This window comes from Condylura cristata, unplaced genomic scaffold, assembly GCF_000260355.1.
Source record: "Condylura cristata isolate star-nosed mole 26May11 unplaced genomic scaffold, ConCri1.0 scaffold00005, whole genome shotgun sequence".
Classification (NCBI taxonomy): domain Eukaryota; kingdom Metazoa; phylum Chordata; class Mammalia; order Eulipotyphla; family Talpidae; genus Condylura; species Condylura cristata.
Window position 1 is genome coordinate 63882707 of NW_004567106.1, and position 21272 is coordinate 63903978.

Genomic DNA, 21272 nt, shown 5'->3' on the forward strand with positions numbered 1-21272 from the left:
GTACTGACTGCATTAGAACTTGAGATAAGTTACAGCCATGTTAGACTAGGAAGACTAAAGTTAAGTTGTGAATATGAACAGGTTAGAAGTAAAAAGAAGCATACCTGATGGCAAATCCTACCCTAAGTATGTAAGCAAGCTTTGGGAGGTGGGGACGGACACAGATCTCAGTAATCCATAATCATAAATTATAACACATTTGTGTTTTTCAATAGAGAATCCATTATTGCTGACAAGGTATGTAACCCAACACTCAGCTTGAAGCCAGGATGAAATCTTCCTACTTGGATGGTGAAGTCAAAACCCAGGGCCTCCTTTACCTTGTGGCTGGATGCTCATGAAGGGAAAAATAAACAGCTTCAGTATGTCAGACTTCTTGCACATAAAGTTGACATTGACATATAAAATGACTATGTTTAAAAATATGGCGATGTTTCAGATCTCTCTGTTCTGTTCCACAGACATGATTTCAGTATGCAAGACCGATAAGAGTGTAAACACTAGCACAGTCCTTAAGATAAGCTCTCACCATATTAGGAAACATCACTAGGCTCTAATAGTTGATCGCAGTCAGTTTTCTGCATTTCTTCTTGGAGCTGGTGATGGTATTATCATCTTTAAATCCTTGTGGAGCTTTCCCTCTGTTTCATTCTGCTGAAAACAATAACCTCCTTGATTGGAAAAAAAATCAGCAGATATGCTATCATTTTACATGTTGTAGCATAGAGTAGCTCTTCAAAGATGAATCTCTGATCACACCTTTAGTGTGGATGTAATGAAGCTTCGTGTCATAACTATAATCAACTTTTTTTCATTCCTTAATATTAGAGATGTCAGCAGTCTAGTGGTCATGCATATTGGTCTTTAAAATTGCTCTCTGATACTGTAAAAAAAAATCCTGAGTAAATTGAATCCATCTGTTTTACACTTTATTTTAGTTCTGACATCGGTAATTATTTTAAGTCTACGTTAAGAGTGCCTGAAAATTAGTCACTCCTCCCCCGCCCCCAGTACTCCAAAATTCTGAGGCCACACTTAACCCAGGGCTGTTTTGACACCTTACAGGATCTGTGACCAGATGCCTTTAAAAGACATCTTGAAAACCGTCATTATTTGCACTGATATTCCCAGGTGAAATTAAACTGGAAGATAAAATGAATGAATAATTCAGGGAAGAACTATGTTCTGAATCTTTAAGTTTTTTTTTTTTCTGAGTGAATTATATGTATGGCAGCAAATTCAGGTGGTGAAGGCTAACAGAACTTTAAATTGTGGTTAGAAAGGGACTATGGGCAAATCACAGTCCATGAACCTTGATTATTCTCAGGTCTTCAAGATTTTAATATAAATATTTTTTTTCTTAGGAGTCCATAGGTTACCCAATGAACGTGACATGGGTGAAATCTAGAAGTGAAACCTGATGAGAAAAGGTTCTAAAAACATTTCTTCAGATAAACTTGACCAGAGGTGAGGCGAGCACCAGTATTGCACCTCATTGCACTTAATAGATCTTTATTACTTATAAAAAACCCTTAAAGAATATAGAACATTTACCTTGAACACATGAATTAATCCACACACAGCAAGAATGTATGAAAGTCAGAGAGAGACAGCCTAACACTTTTCCTGTGCTAGTCACTAATAAAGTAAAATTTACCGTATATGACCCAACAAGCACGCATGCACACACCTAATCAACCCCGCGTCCATACAGAGCTGGGCCTACCCTCTGTCAAGCAGACCTTTTCTTACATAATGCCGATTAAATGTCATGAAGACAGAAACATTAATGCCATTTCAAATCTCCAGACAGCTGCCTCAAATATTTTACCTGCACAGTAAAAGCAAGTAAATTAAGGGTTCTTGCCTACATCTCTTCCTCCCACCACTGGTTTTGGAAGATGGGGCATAAAAGTTGCTTTCACCCACCGTTTAAGCAGCACTACTGTGAAGAAGGAAGGAATCTTTTCAAGTTTTACGTTTGCCTTTTAGCTGCCTGGGTCTGGATACAGCTATTACCACATACCCCCAACAAGGAACAGACCCGAATTTTCACAGCTGGAGTCGGTTATTTATTCTGCTATTCTAACATTAAGATAATTTAAAAACAGCCCTGGTTCACTTAACTTGTACATTTTAAAACAGTTAATTGTATGTCATATGAATTTCACTTCAATTTTTTAAAAAGGTACTGGGTACTTTAAAGGCTTTATTTGTTAAATGGTGGGGGGAATGACTTTTGGGGTGTTGCTTTGTAACAGAGCACAATAGGGACTCTTAGGACCAAACAGGAGCTGGAACATCAAAACTGCCCTAAGCAACCGGTTCCAGGGTCAGTTTGGAGCTTTAGAATAACCATAACATAGGAAGTAGTCTAAGAGCAAAGTCAAATCAATGATTGCCTTAGAAGTGTGGTCTGAGGGACCTGGAGAAAATGGATTAACTCACGTGCAGCAATTTCCAGTTGTTTTATGGAAATTCTAGGAACATCCAGTTCTCAAATGGCTAGACTGCTTAGGTTTTGCCTTTAGGACTCAGGAACAAATAGGTATAAACTCAATTTCTGTATAGCTCAAATTCAGTACAGACTCAAACACACTGTGAAACAATCTCTTTAATGAATCTTGATTTCTCAAGAGTGCTTCTTTGAAAAAAGATCCTGATTAAAGAGGCTGAAGACTGGTGTGCTCAGTGATGTAAGGTTGCTAGGAATACCACTCATGACAGCAAATTTGGGACAGTAAAGACATCAAGACAGTGGCTTCTCCATGCACCAGCATGGCTTCACAAATAGTATTCTTGAGCATTGCCTTGCGTTGTGAAGTATTATCATTTTTAAATCTAACAGTTGATATTTCAGATGACATATATGGAACAAGCCCAGTGATTTTTAAAATATTTCAGCAACAGAAATCTAAGGGTGCTTCCAAATTAAACAAAATTGCTATTAATGAATCATGAGGAAAATGTTATGTATCTGTGTCTATAACGATGTCTCTATATTCATTCCTGAAGCAAAACAGCTTCAGCAACTTTTCCTAAAAGTTACATCTAAGTATACAGACATAAGGATCAAGAGTAGACTAGTTCAACAGCTGATTGGTTTGTATATACGCATACAAAACATTTTCTTTGGGTGGAAATTTTTTAAATATACAATCTGTTGTGATAAAATTCTAATTTCTCTTTTCTCCATTCTTTAGTTATCTAGTGCTTTTAATCCCAATTTGCTACATAAATAAAGCAGAATGACCTAGTCCAACAAAGCAAGAAGTGTTACTTTCCACATGCAGGTGGAAAGCTGATTCTTTCCAGTGTGTGTGAGCTTGGGAGAAAGCAGCTGGTAACTGCCATACGGGTTCCTTCATGACAAGACCTTCGTGCCGCACCACCTTCCTCCGCTTAAATCCTTCACATCATAAATATGTATCTAGCATTATCTTTTAACTGGGCTTTCCTACATGTGTCCAATATCAAACCTGGCTTTTCCAGGCCTTTCTCTGAACTATTTCCACGTTCTCCTACCATATTTTGAGGAAGAAGACCTGTTCATTCAACAAAGGGCAGTTTCCTTTTGTCTCATCTTTAACTGATAGGATTCCTGACCCAGGATTCCCCAGGCAATGATCAGGTTTTCTACAGTTCCTTCAGAAAATCTTCCTACTCTCAGGAAAAAGACTAGAGGAAAAGGCAGTAAAGAAGAGACCATGAGGGTGATGAACGAGTTGCCCTCTTTCCAGCTCCAGTCACAGAGCTGACTCCACCTCCCATTCTTCCCCTGGTTCTCACTCAGCATTCAGTGCTAAGCAGCTAACCACTGACAAAGCCTCCTGATTTGTCATTCCCTTGACAATGTCCACTGCCTACCACCAAAATCTAAAAATGACTCAACTCCCTTCAAAACATATCACTGGTTCTTTCCTACCACAAGGTTAGGTACATGAGAGTTGTTGTCTTGAGTATCTTTGTGACTTTTTCTTCTTCACCTCTAAAGTGAGATGAGAAAGATCCTTCTTCACCTACTGCTAACTGGAGCCCCTTCATCCAGTCTTATTTTCTCTCATCTCACATTATCTCCCAGAATTTTCTCATTCTTTAAATAACAGGGGAAGATATATTCCACCTCTTCAAGCTAAACCTCCAACCTAACCTCATCTCAGTCCTCCCAGCACCTTAAGAAACCAGTGATCCTAATAGATGAGCCCATCTTCTCGGATGGCCCATGTCTTCCTCTAAATTGGCTCCGTATATCCTACTTAAAATAATCAGGTACCTTCCTCATCTTAAAACAAATGTCTATGACCTAACCTACTCGCCCTCAGCGAACACTGTGCTTTTCTTTTCCCCTTTGTTACTCAGTGGTCCTGAGTAGCCAAGGACCACTACACCCACAACCTTAACATTTTCTCAGGAATCTGGCTTCCATATGTACTTTTTCTATGAAAGTTGTGTTCTTTAAGTCCACCAAAGACCTATTCAAATGCAAAGGCCCTTTCTTAAACCTAATGCTTTCTGATCATATTTCCTTTACATTGCTATTACTGGTCCAGTAGAGGCCATGTAAGTGCACTGGCCAGCAAAAACATATTTCTAACTGGTCCCAATTCCAAGCAAATGTATTCCCAACTTAATCATGTTAAAACACCACATTCAAGTTAAATCTTTACCTATATATAGTCCTCTGTCTATACCTACATCAAGTATAAGCTCTTCTTCCTCATTTGCAAAGCTTTAGCAATTACCCACCTTCCCCACATGACCGTCACACCTCAACAAGTTCAGCTCCTTACTGTGCTTCCCTCCTATGCCTCAGGTTCTTTTTGCAGTCCATTCCTTTACTATACTTTCTCCTTCCATCTCCTAAATATAAGCCATTCTTCAAAACAAAAAAGTCCTACACTTTTTAGCTCAATTAACTTTTTTCTCTAAATCCCATTTTTACTCTGATAGCATCATACTGTCTGACTAGCTCATCAAACATACTGTGTGTGACTACCTGCATGTATTACTGCTATTTTATTCAGAAAAGGGAGACACAGAGTGGATACCAGATCACATAAAAAGGCGGAGGGCAAAGAGATACAACTCTAAGGGAAAAAGTTCTAACTTAATACCAATTATTGACTTTAGCCTTATCTTGCAGAAAAAGACCTAAAAATGTTTTGTTATCACCTCTTTATATTTTTTCAAAAATTACTGTATTTTCAATTGTAAGGCATCCATTTCTTAAAGTCAGTTAAGCAGGTTTGTGAAACTTTCATGACCAAGCAATATAAAACCTTACAACTCTGTAAGATAAAATGTCTCCCAGTTTTACTTATATATCAATAACAATAATATCTTTATTTTTAAGATTTCAATGCACCTGCACTTAGTTCCTTTCTCTTGGCTTTGTGAGGCAGTGGCTCTGTGGCAGTAATTCCCTATTGATCTGTGTCACAGCAGAAGAGACCTCTGGCAGTCTTGAAGCTGCTTGGAATACTGTACAAATAGGAACCCAGTCAGTAAAAATGTGCAGCTACAATGCTTTAAAGAATGCTGTTTTCTTCAAAGGAACATAAACAGAAAGTTCAAGATAACTCTCAGAACACTAAACAAAAAGACATACACACGCACACGCACACACACAACTGAGAAATACTTAAATACTGAGTATTAGGCTTCCTCATGGATATTTTTTTCCACTCTCTCAATTAAAATTTTAAAATGTCAAGTATCAGTGTTCAATACTCTTTACTGCCACTGTCAGAGAGATGAATAAGCATATGAGTCAGGACTGCTACAGCTGGTCTTGTCATTGAAATATATCAAAACTGACCTTACAGAAGTAAGGCTCTGACACCCTCAGTTAACCAAATTCAGTGATACCTAAGAACAGATACTCGTTTACCCCACTACACCTTAAGACAAAGCCATTTTATTTGAAATAAAACTGTCACTAGAATGTTACCCTTGATGACAGGGTCTGTACTTTATTTGATCTTGTATCCCTTAAGACCTAACTCAGGTCACTACACAGAAGAGGCACTCAAATATTTAATTAATGGGCTGTGGAAATAAGGGAGAGTATACAAAAGCACCACCTGGAAAAACAAAATTCAACAGAATGAAAAAGAAAGTATTATTAATTCAGAAAATATTTTCTAATGGAATCCATGAAAATCAAGAGGCACTTGACATTCATCGGGCATGACTAAAATCATTCAGTGGAGGTCTCCTTCTCCTACAGTGATGCTAAAAACAATTCTATGCAGCAGATCTTAACTTTTTCTTTCTGGGGGAGAGTCAGCAAACCCTTTACAAACCTAATAACCACAGAGCTTCTCCAAGAATAAAGCAGACATATATATATCTATCCCCCCACCCCCCCAAAAATCACAGCTTTGTATTTACTTTCAAAGACTTCAGGTTTAAAACAGCTGCTCTAAAGAACAGATTTGTTGCTTGTTAAAGGATTTGAATACAAAAGCATATAAAGCTTCCCCTTGTATATGACAGATTAATCATGAAGTATGTATCAAAAACTAATCTGAAGCTTTTTAGGATTTCTCATTCTGTACCATCATTTGGCATCATCTTTGATTTGCCATGTCAAGCAGTTCTTTCTTCCATGTGTTGCATAATTTCTTGTATACTTTAATATAATTAATGCCAAGATTTTAAGAATTCACTTTAAAAAATATACATATGAAATGCTAAGTAAGCAAAACTCTGAGGCTTATTATTTTTAGGTTTATAAGATATTGCAATTTACAAAGTTATACAATAATCTTCAGCTATTTCATATCAAAGTACGTAAATTCAAGCCTTACTGACCAAGGACCATTTTTCTGACATAAGACTGTGTGGAAGTGTGGCAAGAAAAAAAAGCTCATAGGAAGACAGATCTAGAAAATCTATGTGGGGGTCTTGCAAGTCTGGGCAAACTACCTGACAGATTTTTGGCATTGGCTGGAAACATGAGAGAAAGATACCACAGGAAAGAAGCCTTGTTTAACATGTGCATCTCTCAGTAGAGAAAGTGAGTAAATGGAGATTTGTTAAGAAGACCCAGGTGATGAAAGGCGTGGAGTGAAGGCTGGAGAAGGGCCTCTGTGTTAACAAAGGCCAGCAGCCTTAGCACCACAGGAGGCATCAAATGGATGTCATGGCCTCTTCCAGCAAAAATGAAACCATAATTACCCATGACAAAAGGCTTCTGTGTAAGTCTACAATACTGCATTTGTATTTTCTAGATTTCTTATAATGCTGTACTAAAATCACTTCTAAATAAGAATGAGCAAGTTTTCAATTGCCCCAAATTTAATAAAAATAATTTCAAAGGCTATTTAATTAGCTGTTTCTATACCCTGTTAATCAAACTGAAGGACATCTAAAAACAGATTTTAGTTTACCGCCACTATACATCAAGACGAAGTTATTTAATTTGTTGTATTATACCTAACAGAAAGTAATCAGACTTACTATAGAGAAGTAATCTTGAAAACTCCAGCATAATACTTAACTTAGGGTCATCTTCTAATAAAGTTATTATTAAATCTTATTTTAAATCTTTAGTCTTCCTTTTTGGTTGCTGCATAACCTTTTTAATACTTTTAACAAATTAAAATATATCTTTCATCACAATTGTTTTTTGCAACTCTCAAGAAGAGACCTGACTTTCCTCTTTCTCCCTGAATGTGTAATTTGGGCAGAAAATGGTCATGTCTTTTGAATTCAGCTTTTGTCTATTGCTCAGAATTGAATTCAATTTATTTTCTTTCATTATCAGTTTAAAATTATTTCAAGACCTTGTGTACTACCCAAAAACACCAATTTATATTGTATCCTAATCAAGCACTCCTCCATTCCATGATTAACTTTTTATCTGTGACAACTTAAGTGACCTAATTTTAGCACACTCCCAAACTCTTCTCTTCCCCCTTAATCTCATTCTGGTCAAGTACTTGTGATATAGTTTTATTATCACATTTTAATTATTAAACAATGAAATTTTCAAACATATCTCACAACTACTGCATTTTCAATAAAAATGTTATACTAATATAGTTGCTTCTCACAACATGTACCCCTTATTCAAGTTTCTAATAATCAATTTTAAGTTGAAATTCCACTTCTGAGGCATTTCCTGGTATACTAGGCAGTGCATTAGAAAAGAGATTATATTGCATTTAGTCTATAATAATTATCTTTTAACTGTCTATATATAATTAACAACCATTCAAAATGAAAGTGCAAATGTGCAAATGAGAGAACAAGAACAGTTTCTAAACATGTAATTTCATAATATAGGATATAAATCCATACAACTAAAAACAATTACTGACAACATCCTTCTGAGCATTAAATGACACCACCAATTCTGTTTTATATGTATTCTTTCTTCTCAATTATTCAAAGAATGTAATAGACATGATCTTAATTTCCAAAATTTCATGAGTATATTAGGATATTACCATTTTTTTTTTTCACAAACCAGAAAACAAAGTACTACTATTACCTTTGTATATTTTCAGTAATATAGCCAAATAAGAACAATTCTAGCTAATCTCAGCTGGGATCTTAATTAGTACTACAAGTTTATTTGTGTGAGTTAAAAATATTATCACTCATGAGAAACAATGCCAAAATTATTATGCTGATAAATTGTGTTAAAGGCCTAATGAAGAAATACTTTAGCAACTATGAGGTAACACACTAGTTGTAGGCATGAGGAACGTTTATATTGGCTCTTTTGGGTGTATACATTAAATGCAGAATCAGAAAGGAATCATGCAAAAATCCGGTTGCCCATGCAAGCACCCCAGAGTCTAATCCTCTCCTCTCAGTTCTGTTGTCAGGCCACAGTAGTGTGGAGACTTGTAGGCTGCTGTCCTTGTTGTAATGAATGGGAAGAGGCTGACAGTGGCATAGTCGAAACCTTCACCTCTTCTTCCCCTGTGGAAAAGTCAGTCATGGTCTAGTTATGGGTGACTAGATTTGTTAACAGTCCCTTTAAAAATGATTTCATTATCTGGAATACTGATACATATATAAAATACATGCTTAACGGTTGGAATCCGGGTGTAAAACATGAATTTTTAAATATAAACTTAGCAAGTACCTAGAAAGTAGTTACACTCTAAACACACCCGTAATTTAATACTATGTTAGATTTAAGAACAAATATAACAGATTCAGGGTTATAAATATACAAAAAGAAAAAAAAGAGAGAGACCAGGAAAGCCATTCTTTTCCAAGCCAATTGGACCCCTTAGAAATTCAGATACTCCTAAGGTGAGTAGTATTTTGTGAAAAAATTAAAACTAAATTCACAGAAGTGAAAATGAGATTTTTAGAAAGGAAAAACACAAACATGTTTGAAAAGCAGAAATTATGTGTAGTAAAAAGAAATAAATTGATATATTAATTTAGAAAATTAACAGCATCTGAAAATTCAATGTGTACTTTTGAAGTAACTGGAAAATAGTGAAATGCTAAGAATACAATGATCCAATTGACTGAAAGTGAGATGACTACTTCTAGGTCAGAGAACCATACATGAAATGAGATCAGTTGTCCTAGTTATATGACTACAAGTGACTTGTTTCACCCATGACTCAAAATTCAATCAAGTCACTGTAAAAATGGCTAAATCAGAAACAAAGAAAAATGCCCTCATATGTAAAATTTGAATTAACAAAACACATGAAAAAATCCAACCCTGAACAGTTTCAAGTATTTTTCTAAGTAGATCTTGAAACAATGCTTACAGACTTAGGCTTATTATTATTTGTTTTCCAAATAATTTTGAGCATTATGGAATAAAAACACCTGGCAGAAATTCTTTGAAAAACAATTCTGCAATATTACATTTAGAAAGACAGCTTAACTGATATTGTGAAGAAAAAGACTTTCAGTCTTTAGAACAAGTTATTTCATATTTTTCCAGTAAATTGGCAAAGAGTCGATAAACCCCAAGTACATAGCAAGGAGACTGATAAAAGGAAATTTAGACTAGAGTTGTTGGTAAAAGCATGGTACTAAGGAGGGCTAAGTAAGAGATGAATTTTCATCAAGCGAATAAATTTCATTCATCTTTTAAAAAACTGTAGGCCATAACCCTGATCTGAGCTAATTTTTTCACAAATAGGTATTGTTGATAAAAAGGAACCTTCAAGTATGTGAGAGCAACAATCAATTACTACGGGAAGAAAGCCAAGTGATTTTCATATATGATGGAGTGCATCAGTGTTGTGGTGAAAAAACACTTCAATAACTGGATGTGGAGCTGGGTTCTTATCCTAACTCTACTGCTAATTGAACATGTCACTTTAACAAGTAATTTAACCTTTCTGGACATAATTTTGACAATCCTAAAATGCAGGAATTGGGCAAGGTTAGTCATTTTCTAAAGTAAAAGCACATAGTTCCAGTAATAAAAAAAGATCTGAAAGGACTCACTATAATTGCCTACAATCAAAGTTTTCCCTCAAAAAATTTCAAAAACTCTCCTAACCAAACTGGATATGCAGCCAAGAAAACGCTGCTAAAAAGATTTCACAGATTAAGAAAGTACCTAATTTTAAGCACAAAAACATTCCAGTTATGCAAAGGAAAATGAAAGCCACAATGTGTCAAACCTCTGGCAACTGTCCTTCCCATGATAGGTTTCAGATACACTAATCTTTAATAATGAGCTGAAACAAACCAAAGCAAAAATTTAAATACAGAACAAACATAGACTTGCTACCTATGTGAGAGCTAGGTGACTGCTCGACAGGCAGGGATCCTAGTTTGCTCTGCTTATCCAAAGAATAAACATATTCCCCTTTTCTAATGCAGAATATTGTTTAAACATAACCACGAGGCAGGTCTCACTGAAACAACATCTGCTGTCCATTACAAAGCCAAGCCTGCAACAGCTGCTCTAACTAAGTAAGACACCAGGATAACCACTACAGGATGCAAAGTTGAGCCTATGTCAATAGTGCAACTTCAGTACAACTGAGTTACAACTTGGGGGAAGGGAGTAGATACTGCCTAGGTATGAAATAAACAGTGAGGATGCACATCATTTTGAAGAATGTTACTCTCTGTTATTGCTGTTTCTGAAAATCCTAAATCATCTGACAATTATACAACTATTCTGAGGCTTAACGCATTGTTTCTCTGAGGTAGCTGTCAATTATCTATAAGCCATGAAAGCAGTCTGAATGATTCTTTATAACAATTTTAAATATTTTGGCACATTTAAAATTAAATTTCTGTAGTCATCAGAGCCTTAAAAATAAGCTAATAATAAGCTTAATAAAAGTCACCATTTAAATAGCAAGTAAGTATACACAGCAGAAAACTGAAAATCTGAGAGAGCAAATCCTCCCCACCTCCCCCTAAAGATAACGATTCAGAACCTACAGTTGGTGACTTAGTATTTCTGAGAAGAAAGAGTATTTAATGCTATATAATCAGGTGTTAAAAAGGAAAAAACCCACAAAGTTAGGCCTGTAACTTAATGCCACATTCTGTTTCCATAAAGTTCCTTTAGCTGAAGATTTCAAATAACTAACATTTAGACAATCACAATCACAAATCACTATTCATTACCACTGTGGCATTTCCGGAATATCTACTGGCTTGAGTATTTGGGTTAAAACTGCTCTTTATGCGCTAATGGACAGTAACGATAACTGAAACCAAGAAGAAAATTGATCAGAGATGGTCATGTACTAAGTCAAATAAAAGCACAAGATGAAGTCAGCTAAGAACAAGAGTTCCACAAGACACCCTCCTTCCTAATGTAGTCCACACTGCCTGCCTTGCTGTCAGCACACCCCATCATTTCATCCATTCTATCTGTACAGGATATCAAGCACTTCCTGTTGCAGAAGGCAATGCTATTGCTTCTTAATGTGATGACACAGTACTTGCTGCCTCTATGCCTTTATTCAAGAGCTTTCATCAACATAAAAGGTTCTCCTCTTTCCCTCCTACTAACCAAATCCAAGAGAACATGAGACAAACAGATCAATGCCTACTTCATCAATAAAGCCACCCCAACAATTATATGCTCCACTGATGTTTTTCTCAGCATCTACTTTCATAGTTATCACTTTCATACATAATCTTAACTTTACCTCTTCAACTACACTGTAAAGGACCTGAAGACAGTATATCTCTTTTTGTTAGCCATGTGGCCTAGTTCACCATGGGGCAAATAGAAACCCAAAAGCTCATTTTAAATGGCTTAATGTTTTATTTTTAAGTATTTAGGATACTTAGGGGAATTTAACTTTAAATTTTAATGTTATAATCAATTATGAGATAATAAATGTCACATCTTGAAATAATTAAAACAATAAAGACCAAATTACACTCTAATATGCTGTCTTGGGTGGAAGAAAAAAAGAAGCATAAGGAAAGGAACACTTGGCATCTCACAAGTGAATATCATGTGGAAGGGAGGACTGAAAAACGTCACCCCAGGTTACCTACTTACTAAACAAGTACATGAATCCCACCAATGTGCAAGCACTGCTAGGTGCTATTAACTGTAAATAAATTAATTTCATTGTACCAACAATTAACTTCACTGTATCAACAGCCACAAACCTTGTTCTCATAACCCACCTACTATACTGAAAATTCAATGTTGGTCACAAAGGGCCTAGAGGCAAAGAATGTTGATGGAGCTCTGTGAATTCATCTATTACCCTTTCTAAAAACAGGAGGACAAATACTCTGCTGGTAAGAGCACATTATTAAAGAAACACTGTGCCATGCCTGATCTTAAAGGTCAAGGAAAGGGATAACCTGTAAGTTTATGAATATGTAACAGTGAGGAACTATTTTATTTTACTTGACAGAATCAGGAGAGGAACAAACTCTCTTTTATACCAGTCATTCTTTAAAGCCCAAATTAAATGAAAAACTATTAATGATTCCTGTAGCTACAGATGTCACTTGATCTCAAAAATGTTAAAAGGGACATTAAGACCCAAGAGTTCTGAAACCTTCAAGGGTAGCAGTAGAAAACCAGAAATTCCTGTAAGTACAAAGCCACTTACAGGAACCTAATATTTTCCCCAGAAATAAAAACTTGACAACCAAAGGGAAAATCTCTCTCCTTAAAAAAAATTTTTTTTCACAGATAGTCACATATGGTAGGTCTGTGAAACATTAATAATCAAAGTTCTCAAGTATCAGGTACTTTACTAATATATAGCACAGGCTTGTCATGTGTGTGGATGTGTGCCTCAGTCAAAGTAATCGCCAGAAGTAGTCACAGGGTGGCTTTATCCCTGATGCTCTCACTAATTAATTACCATCTTAAAAAAATTGTTTTGAACAGCTCACATTCAGAATGTGTGATCACAATTTTTACCATGGTGATGGACTTTACAGCACCATAATTTCAAAGCCCATTTTTTCTTTTTGCAGTTATGTGCCACATAGAAGTTTGACATTAGTAAAATGCTTTCTAGTAACTAAGTATAATACTCCACCATCCTTATAAAGCTCAATATTACAAGGCATCCGGATATCCAATTAAAAAATGTTTAGGTTATGACAAGGACTTTAATTTTTCTCCCACAGAATTTTCCAAGACTAATGATAAGTGCTCCCTGTTATTCAACAGCTCCCTCCCAGGCCCACCCAGCAACCTGAAGGCATGAGTTACTCACAAATGCTCAAAGGCTAGAAATGAACCTACCTGCTATAGGGATCCCTCCCAGACCTGTGTTGTGCTGTGGCGCGAGATTCAAGTCCAAGAAATTACTATTTGAGGTGGGGTTTGCTGTGTGGTTCAAGTGCATGATGCTATTGCGTGGAAAGGCCATCCAAGGATAGCGGGCTGCCTGGCCTGGAAAACTGAATGAATTATAAACCGCTCGGTGCTGCTGAAATTGAGGGAACCTCTGTGGCAAGACTGAAAAGGTACTATTGAGAGAGTTGGCATTTGTAGGTGCAGCAGGATGCAGAAATCCCGAGCCTGGACCTTTGGCGGTTGTAGTGTGTGAAGAGGAGTTCTGAAGAGATGTGGGTGAAAGGGAAGGCTGGTCTTTGACTGACAGTTCCTTTTCAATCAGGTCTGCTAAGGCTTTTCGAGTGACATCAAAGGGATCAAATCCCAAGTCATCCTCTGGTTGTTTAGAAGAACCAAAGCCGAATGCTGCTTGCCAGTCTGTTGAGGACGATACTGGAATTGTTTCTGGTGGGAAGAAAAATAGTGATGAGTTTAAAATATACAGGTCACTTCCATACTTACAGGGCATCTGTACTACCTGGTCATCTTATAAGTCAAATTTATGCAAAATCGGTATGTTTTCTTAGCACATCAAGATTATAAAATTACAAAAGGTCTCATTTTTCTAGCAATAATTTTTTTTAAAGATTTATTTATTCATTCATAGAAGAAATGGGGTCTAGGCCAGAGGTGTGGAGGGACTGGGGAAGGGTTGGAAGATTCACCAAAGACAGAGTGGGGAGCAGAACAGGCCGAATGATGAAGTACATACACTGCTAAGGGAAGCATCGGTCCAGTCAGGAGAGGTCTGCTGCACTGTGTGGGTCAGTTCCCTGGCTGGGGATCAAACTCATACTGCAGTGACTGCTAATCACGTGATAGCACAGAGACTTTAACCCCTGTGCCACCAGGGAGGCCCTCTAGCAGTACTTTCACTGTTAAATCACCAATTTAACAGCTGATTGATATAAATTGATTTTGTTGTGAAAAGAAAACAAAGTATTTGATATTCAAATCATATTGTCAACCATTTGCAATCAAAACCCAGAGTAAGTCATTTAAATGAAATCGTAACGAATGTGATCTAGCAATTATAAAAGTTTATTTTTAAAAAATGTAATTATCACTAAATATTTTTAAATATACAATGTTTATAAGCTCTGAAAATGTAGTTTAATGAAAAATGGATCTAATTTTTACCATTTTTTAAACTGTCCACAGGTGCTATTGTAAATGTTAATTTTATGCCACTCTTCACATTAAGTAATAATGAATAAAAATGGAAATGGCTCATAAATGTCAAAACATAACTTTTTAATATTAACATATCTCTTTCTCAGTGGAATGCAACATGGGGAAAATACTCTAAATTTAATTATACAAAAGCAAATAGATTAAATATAAGTCTATATTTCCTAGAAAAATACACATTTAATTATCAGAAAAATAATCTATACCCTTGATTTCTGGAAAATCTGTTAATACAGTAAGTTCTAGGTCATTCAACAATTAATCTAACCATCCAATTCTACACAGTCTAAATGTTTATGACTTTTATGAAAAAAGGAGTCGGGAGAAAAAGGATAAAAAACATACTCAAGGGTTTCATATTAGTCTGAGTGTAATCACTCTCACGAGGCAGTACTGTCATATACCTGACGTGAAGAGGCTCTGTGGTTCTGGTGCTGTAGGCCAGTCACTGGATGTCTGTGGGGAACTGGGGAAAGGAGGAAGCCCACTGGGGATAGGGTTAGGATGGCGAAAGTTGTCCGAGAATAAAGACTGTGACTCAGTTACCGCCCCTTCAAAAGGTGACCGTGCACTGTGATTGGATGAACTGATGGGGATGACTGGATTGGATTTTGATAAACCAGGTGGTGGTGAAGGTGTATCACTATTAGATATCTAAATAAGAAAGAAAAGAATAATCAATATGAATTTACACATTTTTAATAAGCCATAATTAACAGGGCTACAGTAACAGCAGTGATCGTCAATCAGTAATACTTGAGTGCTTTTTTATGAGAATATGAATATTCAGAAATCCAAGTATTCCTTGTCTAAAACCAACCCTCTAAAAGACAAAGTTGATGTCCTTTCCTTTTACAATCTAACTTCTCTCACTTTTCAAAGGAATATACATTTCTCACTCTCTTGAGCATTTTGCTCCAGAAGAAAAACTTCCTAGGATGTAAAACAAAAATTTATTAGAAATAGCATAAGAGTGATGGGTGACTGACTTTCATAACAGATTCTTTTGCAAACTAGGCGATTTCTAGTACTTTTAATTTTTGAACAAAAATCAAAATCAAGTTATTTCCTAAAATGTCATTAAAAATACCTTATAGAATAAATCTTAATACAATCTAGGTATTTAACTGAGAAGGAGTTCAAAGATGTGAATGATACTGATGTCACTCCTTTCACTTTGCTACAAGAACAAGATGTCTCAACATAAACATTTAAAAAAATAAAGATAGGATAAGAGTTGCTGCTGGAAACTACCTCCTTTTACCTAAAGGTAGTAATCTTTACCTAAAGGCAGTAATCTGATAATTAAATTTAAATGGCTCTAGTTAGCTCATTAAGGATGGACTTCTAATATGTTTCCAATGTTTATGTTTAAAGACATATTTTTATCAAATTCTATTCCTGTGTAAATTTACTTTGATTAAACCAAAACTACATAAACAATTCAGAAGAAATTTGGAATGTAAAGTCTCATGTCAACAAAAATATTTTTGTCTTTAAATTTGAAAGAAATATATTCCTGTCAAGCATAAATTATACTGCATTAAGGAAAAAAGTCTGTAATGGTAGTGAAAAAGAAAAATGAGTTCAAGGAAGAATAGGAATGATGTAAAATTTCTAGTTGTTCAAGAAGGTTGGCCATGTTTTAAAACGGATGATGGAATAACAAAATAGTCTGATAATTTAATTTCTAAGATTGAAAGCCTTATAATGCTTTTATTTAAAAGTAAAAATGTTTATACTATGCTGGAAATTACATCTTTTGCAACTACATTCAACTTATGAAAAAATCTTTAACTGAAATCTAAAAAGTACAAGATTATTAAATTATTTCATAAAATTTGTGAGCAAAAATTTGGAGAAGCTCTATATTACAGATCTCTTCAATTTCTTACAAACATTGTGGTGAACTTGTCATTCTTTATGGAAGAAATTAAAATTATATATATATAATTAGAAAATAATAAATTAAAGCTATTATTTTTTTCTACCAATGTAAAAAAATGTACAGAATTTTAAACAATGAAAAACTAACAACTAGATAAGAAGACGTAAAGCAGATTCTAAAAATCAGAAGCTCACTCAGGATTTGATTGTGTTTGTAATTTTAAATAAAACTATTTACCATTCAAAACCCAAAGTCATTTGTAGAAAGAAGAAACTGGGGATGAGTACTCAGACAAAAATAGAAAATAAAGTCACCAGCTGAGGATAAGGGGAACTTACAGCAGAGAAATAATCCTTAAAATCAAGAACTACAGGAGATATACTACTAACCTGGGACTATTTTGGATATGGTTGAAAGATCAGTAATATCAATAAGCTCAAAGATCATTACGGTAACGCCACCCAGTACAATGACACATGGGATTGATAATTCTGAGCCATCAAGAAAAGGTTAAATTATGAGGCTAAAAATGCATTTAACAAAAAATGTTCACTAAAAGCATTTTAAAATGGTTTCTGTACAGAAAGTGTTTTTTTTTTTACTGTCTAGAAAATTCACTTATATAAAAATGTCTTGTTTTGGAAGAATAACAGATAAACGAATTGATAGAATAGCAAAATCTTACCTGCTGGGAATTATCACCATTCCCTATACTGAGAGAATCTGACGGTTTATCAATGGGACTGTGAAAAGAAAACAAATGGAACAAAATCAGAGTAAAGTCAATTGTCTTCCACAATAAAAAACAACTCTCGCCCAAAAGATTAAACAAAAAGGACATTTTATTATCTTAAATTTATGGAAGCACTACGATGTAAGCTTTCAGGTCCAATGTAAAGAACACAAAAAAAATTAGATAAAATTCTTATTCTTGAAGACTTTACAGATTCTAGTTAGATACTCTAAAATCAACAGGTTAAATAATGGTTTATAAAAAAAAGAGTAACAGATCAAAAGTCTAAACCATATTTAGTTTTCTGCACATGATACAAATATGTCCAACTAAAATTCTTCAAATACTCACCCATTTTTCGAGGTGTTTGACAGATAGCATAAAAGTTATTAAGATGTTCTTTACTAGTTATTAAGAACTATGCATTTCTTTTGATACTTCAAAATCCTAATCATAAACCTAAAAGCATATACACATGTGTACATACACATAAACTTCTCATTAAAGGCTAACAGAAAAACTTCTTTGCAAATTACTATAAAAAGAAAAAACCTTAAAAGTTTGACTTCCAGACAGAGAAAATCCAGCACCACAGTTAAATAACTCAGAATTGCTAACTTCAAGTGCATTTAACTTGTCTAACCTAAAAACATAATAAAATCTTTTATAAACATTTTAACACTGACCTAGGGAACCACTTCTATAACTTTATTTAACCTAGCACATGAACAAAAGAGGAGTACTAATGCTTAATTCTGATATAATATAGCAAACTAATTAAGATCTCGAATTTCTCAACTGTTGTTATTGCTTGGAAATACACACCAAGCAACTTACAGATACTACATTCTAAATGCTTTAGAAAAGTTAAGCGGGGGCTAGTACACTATTTGAATATGAAATTCAAAGTTCAATCCCCGGCCAGGGAGGTGACCCATATGGTGTGGCAGACCTCTCCTGATCTGCCCACTGCTCCCTTCAGCAGTATACTTAAGTCTGCCTGTTCAGCTCCCCACTCTGTCTCTGGTGAATCATCTCTCCTCCTGCCACCCCCGCCCCCAGCACCTCTGGCCTATACCCCAGTTCTGTATATATAAATAAATACATATTTAAAAAAACAAGACTTAATAACATTCCATTTGTGTATGTATTTCACTTGTCCATTCATCTGTCATCGATACATGTGAGGCTTCTACATTTTAGATATTATGAATAAAGCATGAATGTTCAAGATCTGTTTTCAAGTTTTAGCTAGAAGTGGAATTGATGAGTCATTTGATAATTCTTTTAATTTTTTGAGGAACTGTCATACTGTTTTCTACCTCAGGTGTATCATTTTACACTACCATTAGCAATGCAGTGTTGAGTTTCTCTACATCCTTCTTTACTGTTTAATAAAAACTGTTTTAATGTGTGTGCAGTTGTATCTCATTGCAGTTTTGATTGCATTTATCTAATGATTATGTTAAATATCTTTGCATGTCTTTATTGATTACTCATATATCTTCTTTGAGAAATATATATTCAAGTACTTTGCCATTTTTTTAAATCAGGTTATTTCTTCTGTTGTTGGTTTTTAGAAGATTTTTATATATTCTGGATATTAATCCCTTATCAGACACATGAATTTCAAGTTATTTCCTCCCCTTTTGTGGATTTACATTTTAATGTGTGGATATTGTTTTAGGAAACACAATTTTTAAAGTGTTTTTTTTCTCTTTACCTTTTTCTTCTATTACAGCTATATCAAAAAAAAAAAAACCATTGTCAAACTAATGTTGTGAAATGTACTATGTTTCCTTTAAACAACCTTACTGTTTTAAATCTTACATTTAGATCCATTTTGAATAAATTGAATAGTTTTATATATGGCATTAGATAAGGATACAATCTTTCTTTCGTATATAGGTGTCCTGTTTTCCTAGCACCAATTGTTGAAAAGACCATTTTTTCTTGATGCTGATCTTGGCACTTCTGTCAAGAGTCAGTTAACCCATGAGTGGGGAACTATTTATGCCTGAGCTTTCTATTCCACTGCGGTCTGCATGTCTGTCTTTGTGTAATACCACACTGCTGTGATTACTGTAGCTTTATAGTAATTTTGCTATTAGAATACATGGACCCTCCAGTCGTGTTCTTTTTCAAGATTGTTTTTGACTACTGGGGGGTTCCTTATTAGAAATGAATTTTAGAATGGTTATTTTATCTGCGAAAATATCGAGACTTTGATATTTCATTGATTCTACAGACAGCTTTGGGTAGAATTAGTGTCTTAATATTACCAAGTCTTTCAGTTAGTGAACATGGGGTGTTGCCCTTTATGTCTTTAGCTTTTCCCAGAAATGTTTTATCATTTTTACTATATTAATCTTTCGTTTCCTTGATTGATTCCAAAGTATATTATTAGTTTATTATTATTAGTTTAGGTACTGCTTTGTAATTTCCTTTTAAGGAATAGAAATGCATGAAATACATTTATATAGAAATGCAACTGTGTGTTACTTTTGTGACCTGCTACAATGTTGAATTCATTAGTTCTAACAGGTTATTTCTTGAGGAATCTAGAACGTTCAACATATATCCTACCTGCAAGTCTTTTATTCTTTTCAATTTGAATCCCTTTTCTTTATCCTAGCTAACTGCTATGGTTAGAACATCCAATACTATGTTGAATAGAACAGTGGAAGCAGGCATCCTTGTCTTGTTCCTCAAGGAAAAAGCTGTCAGTGTTTCACCAATATATGATATTCACTGTGAGGTTTTCATAAATGGTGTTTATTATGTTAAGGAAGTGTCTTTCTGTTCCTAGGCTGTTTTCATCATGGAAGAGTAATGAATTTTGTCAAATGTTTTTTCAACATCAACAAGATGATCCTGTGTTTTTATTTGGTCAGAGGTTAATCTGGCAAATTGTAATTACTGATTTTAATATATTAGGATCATCTTCATCAGGAATAAATTTTATATGGCCAAGATGTAAAATTCTTTTAATGTGCTGAATTATTTGCTAGTATTTTGTTGAGGATCTTATATCAATATTCACAAGAGATACTGGTTATCTATAGTTTTCTCCTATTGTCTTTGCCTAGCTTTAGTATCAGGGTATTGTTTAGGATCCATACCCACCACCCCCACCCCGTTTAAATACATTGGGAGAAGTATGAGAAAAGCTGGTGTTAATTCTCCTTTAAATGTTCGGTAAATTTCACCAGTAAAACTGTCAGGTCTCATGGTTTCCACAACTTGGAAATTTTTGGATTACTGATTCAATCTCCTTACTATATATTATCTATTTAAATATTCTACTTCCTCATGATTAACTTAGTGGGTTGTTTCTAGGAATTTGCCTACTTCATCTAGTCTATCCCATTTATTGGCATGTAATTTCTATACAATTAATAGTTATGTCCATACTTTCATTTCTGATTTAGTAAATTAAGCCTTTTGTGTATTGCATCTCATTAAGTATTTGTCAATTTTGTTGATCACTTTAGAACCAACTTTTAGTTTTACTGATTTCTTATTTTTGTATTCTCTATTTTATTTATCTCGAATCTTTATTCCTTTCCTTCTACTAGCTTTGTGTTTTGATTTTCTTTTGCCTAGATAAGTTGAAAAGCTAGTTGGTTAACACTGGTATTTCCTGTCTTTTTAATGTCAGTACCACTTTTTTT

At 34.8% G+C, this 21272-nt stretch overlaps 1 protein-coding gene across 6 annotated transcripts in view; it reads right to left on the bottom strand.

Moving 5' to 3' along the window:
- CNOT4 (CCR4-NOT transcription complex, subunit 4) overlaps positions 1 to 21272 on the bottom strand; it is a 107516-nt gene that overhangs the window by 14700 nt on the left and 71544 nt on the right. For 4 of the 6 annotated variants that reach the window (XM_004677067.2, XM_004677065.2, XM_004677066.2 and 1 more), the window contains exons 8-10: positions 17551 to 17608; positions 15382 to 15631; positions 13694 to 14191 (exon numbers count right to left, since the gene is read on the bottom strand). In XM_004677067.2, coding sequence (XP_004677124.1) covers positions 13694 to 14191; positions 15382 to 15631; positions 17551 to 17608 — 806 coding nt within the window. Of the gene's footprint in view, positions 1 to 5896; positions 8938 to 13693; positions 14192 to 15381; positions 15632 to 17550; positions 17609 to 21272 lie in introns of those variants that run through there. The other 2 variants (XM_004677068.2, XM_004677069.2) reach the window with 2 other exon arrangements.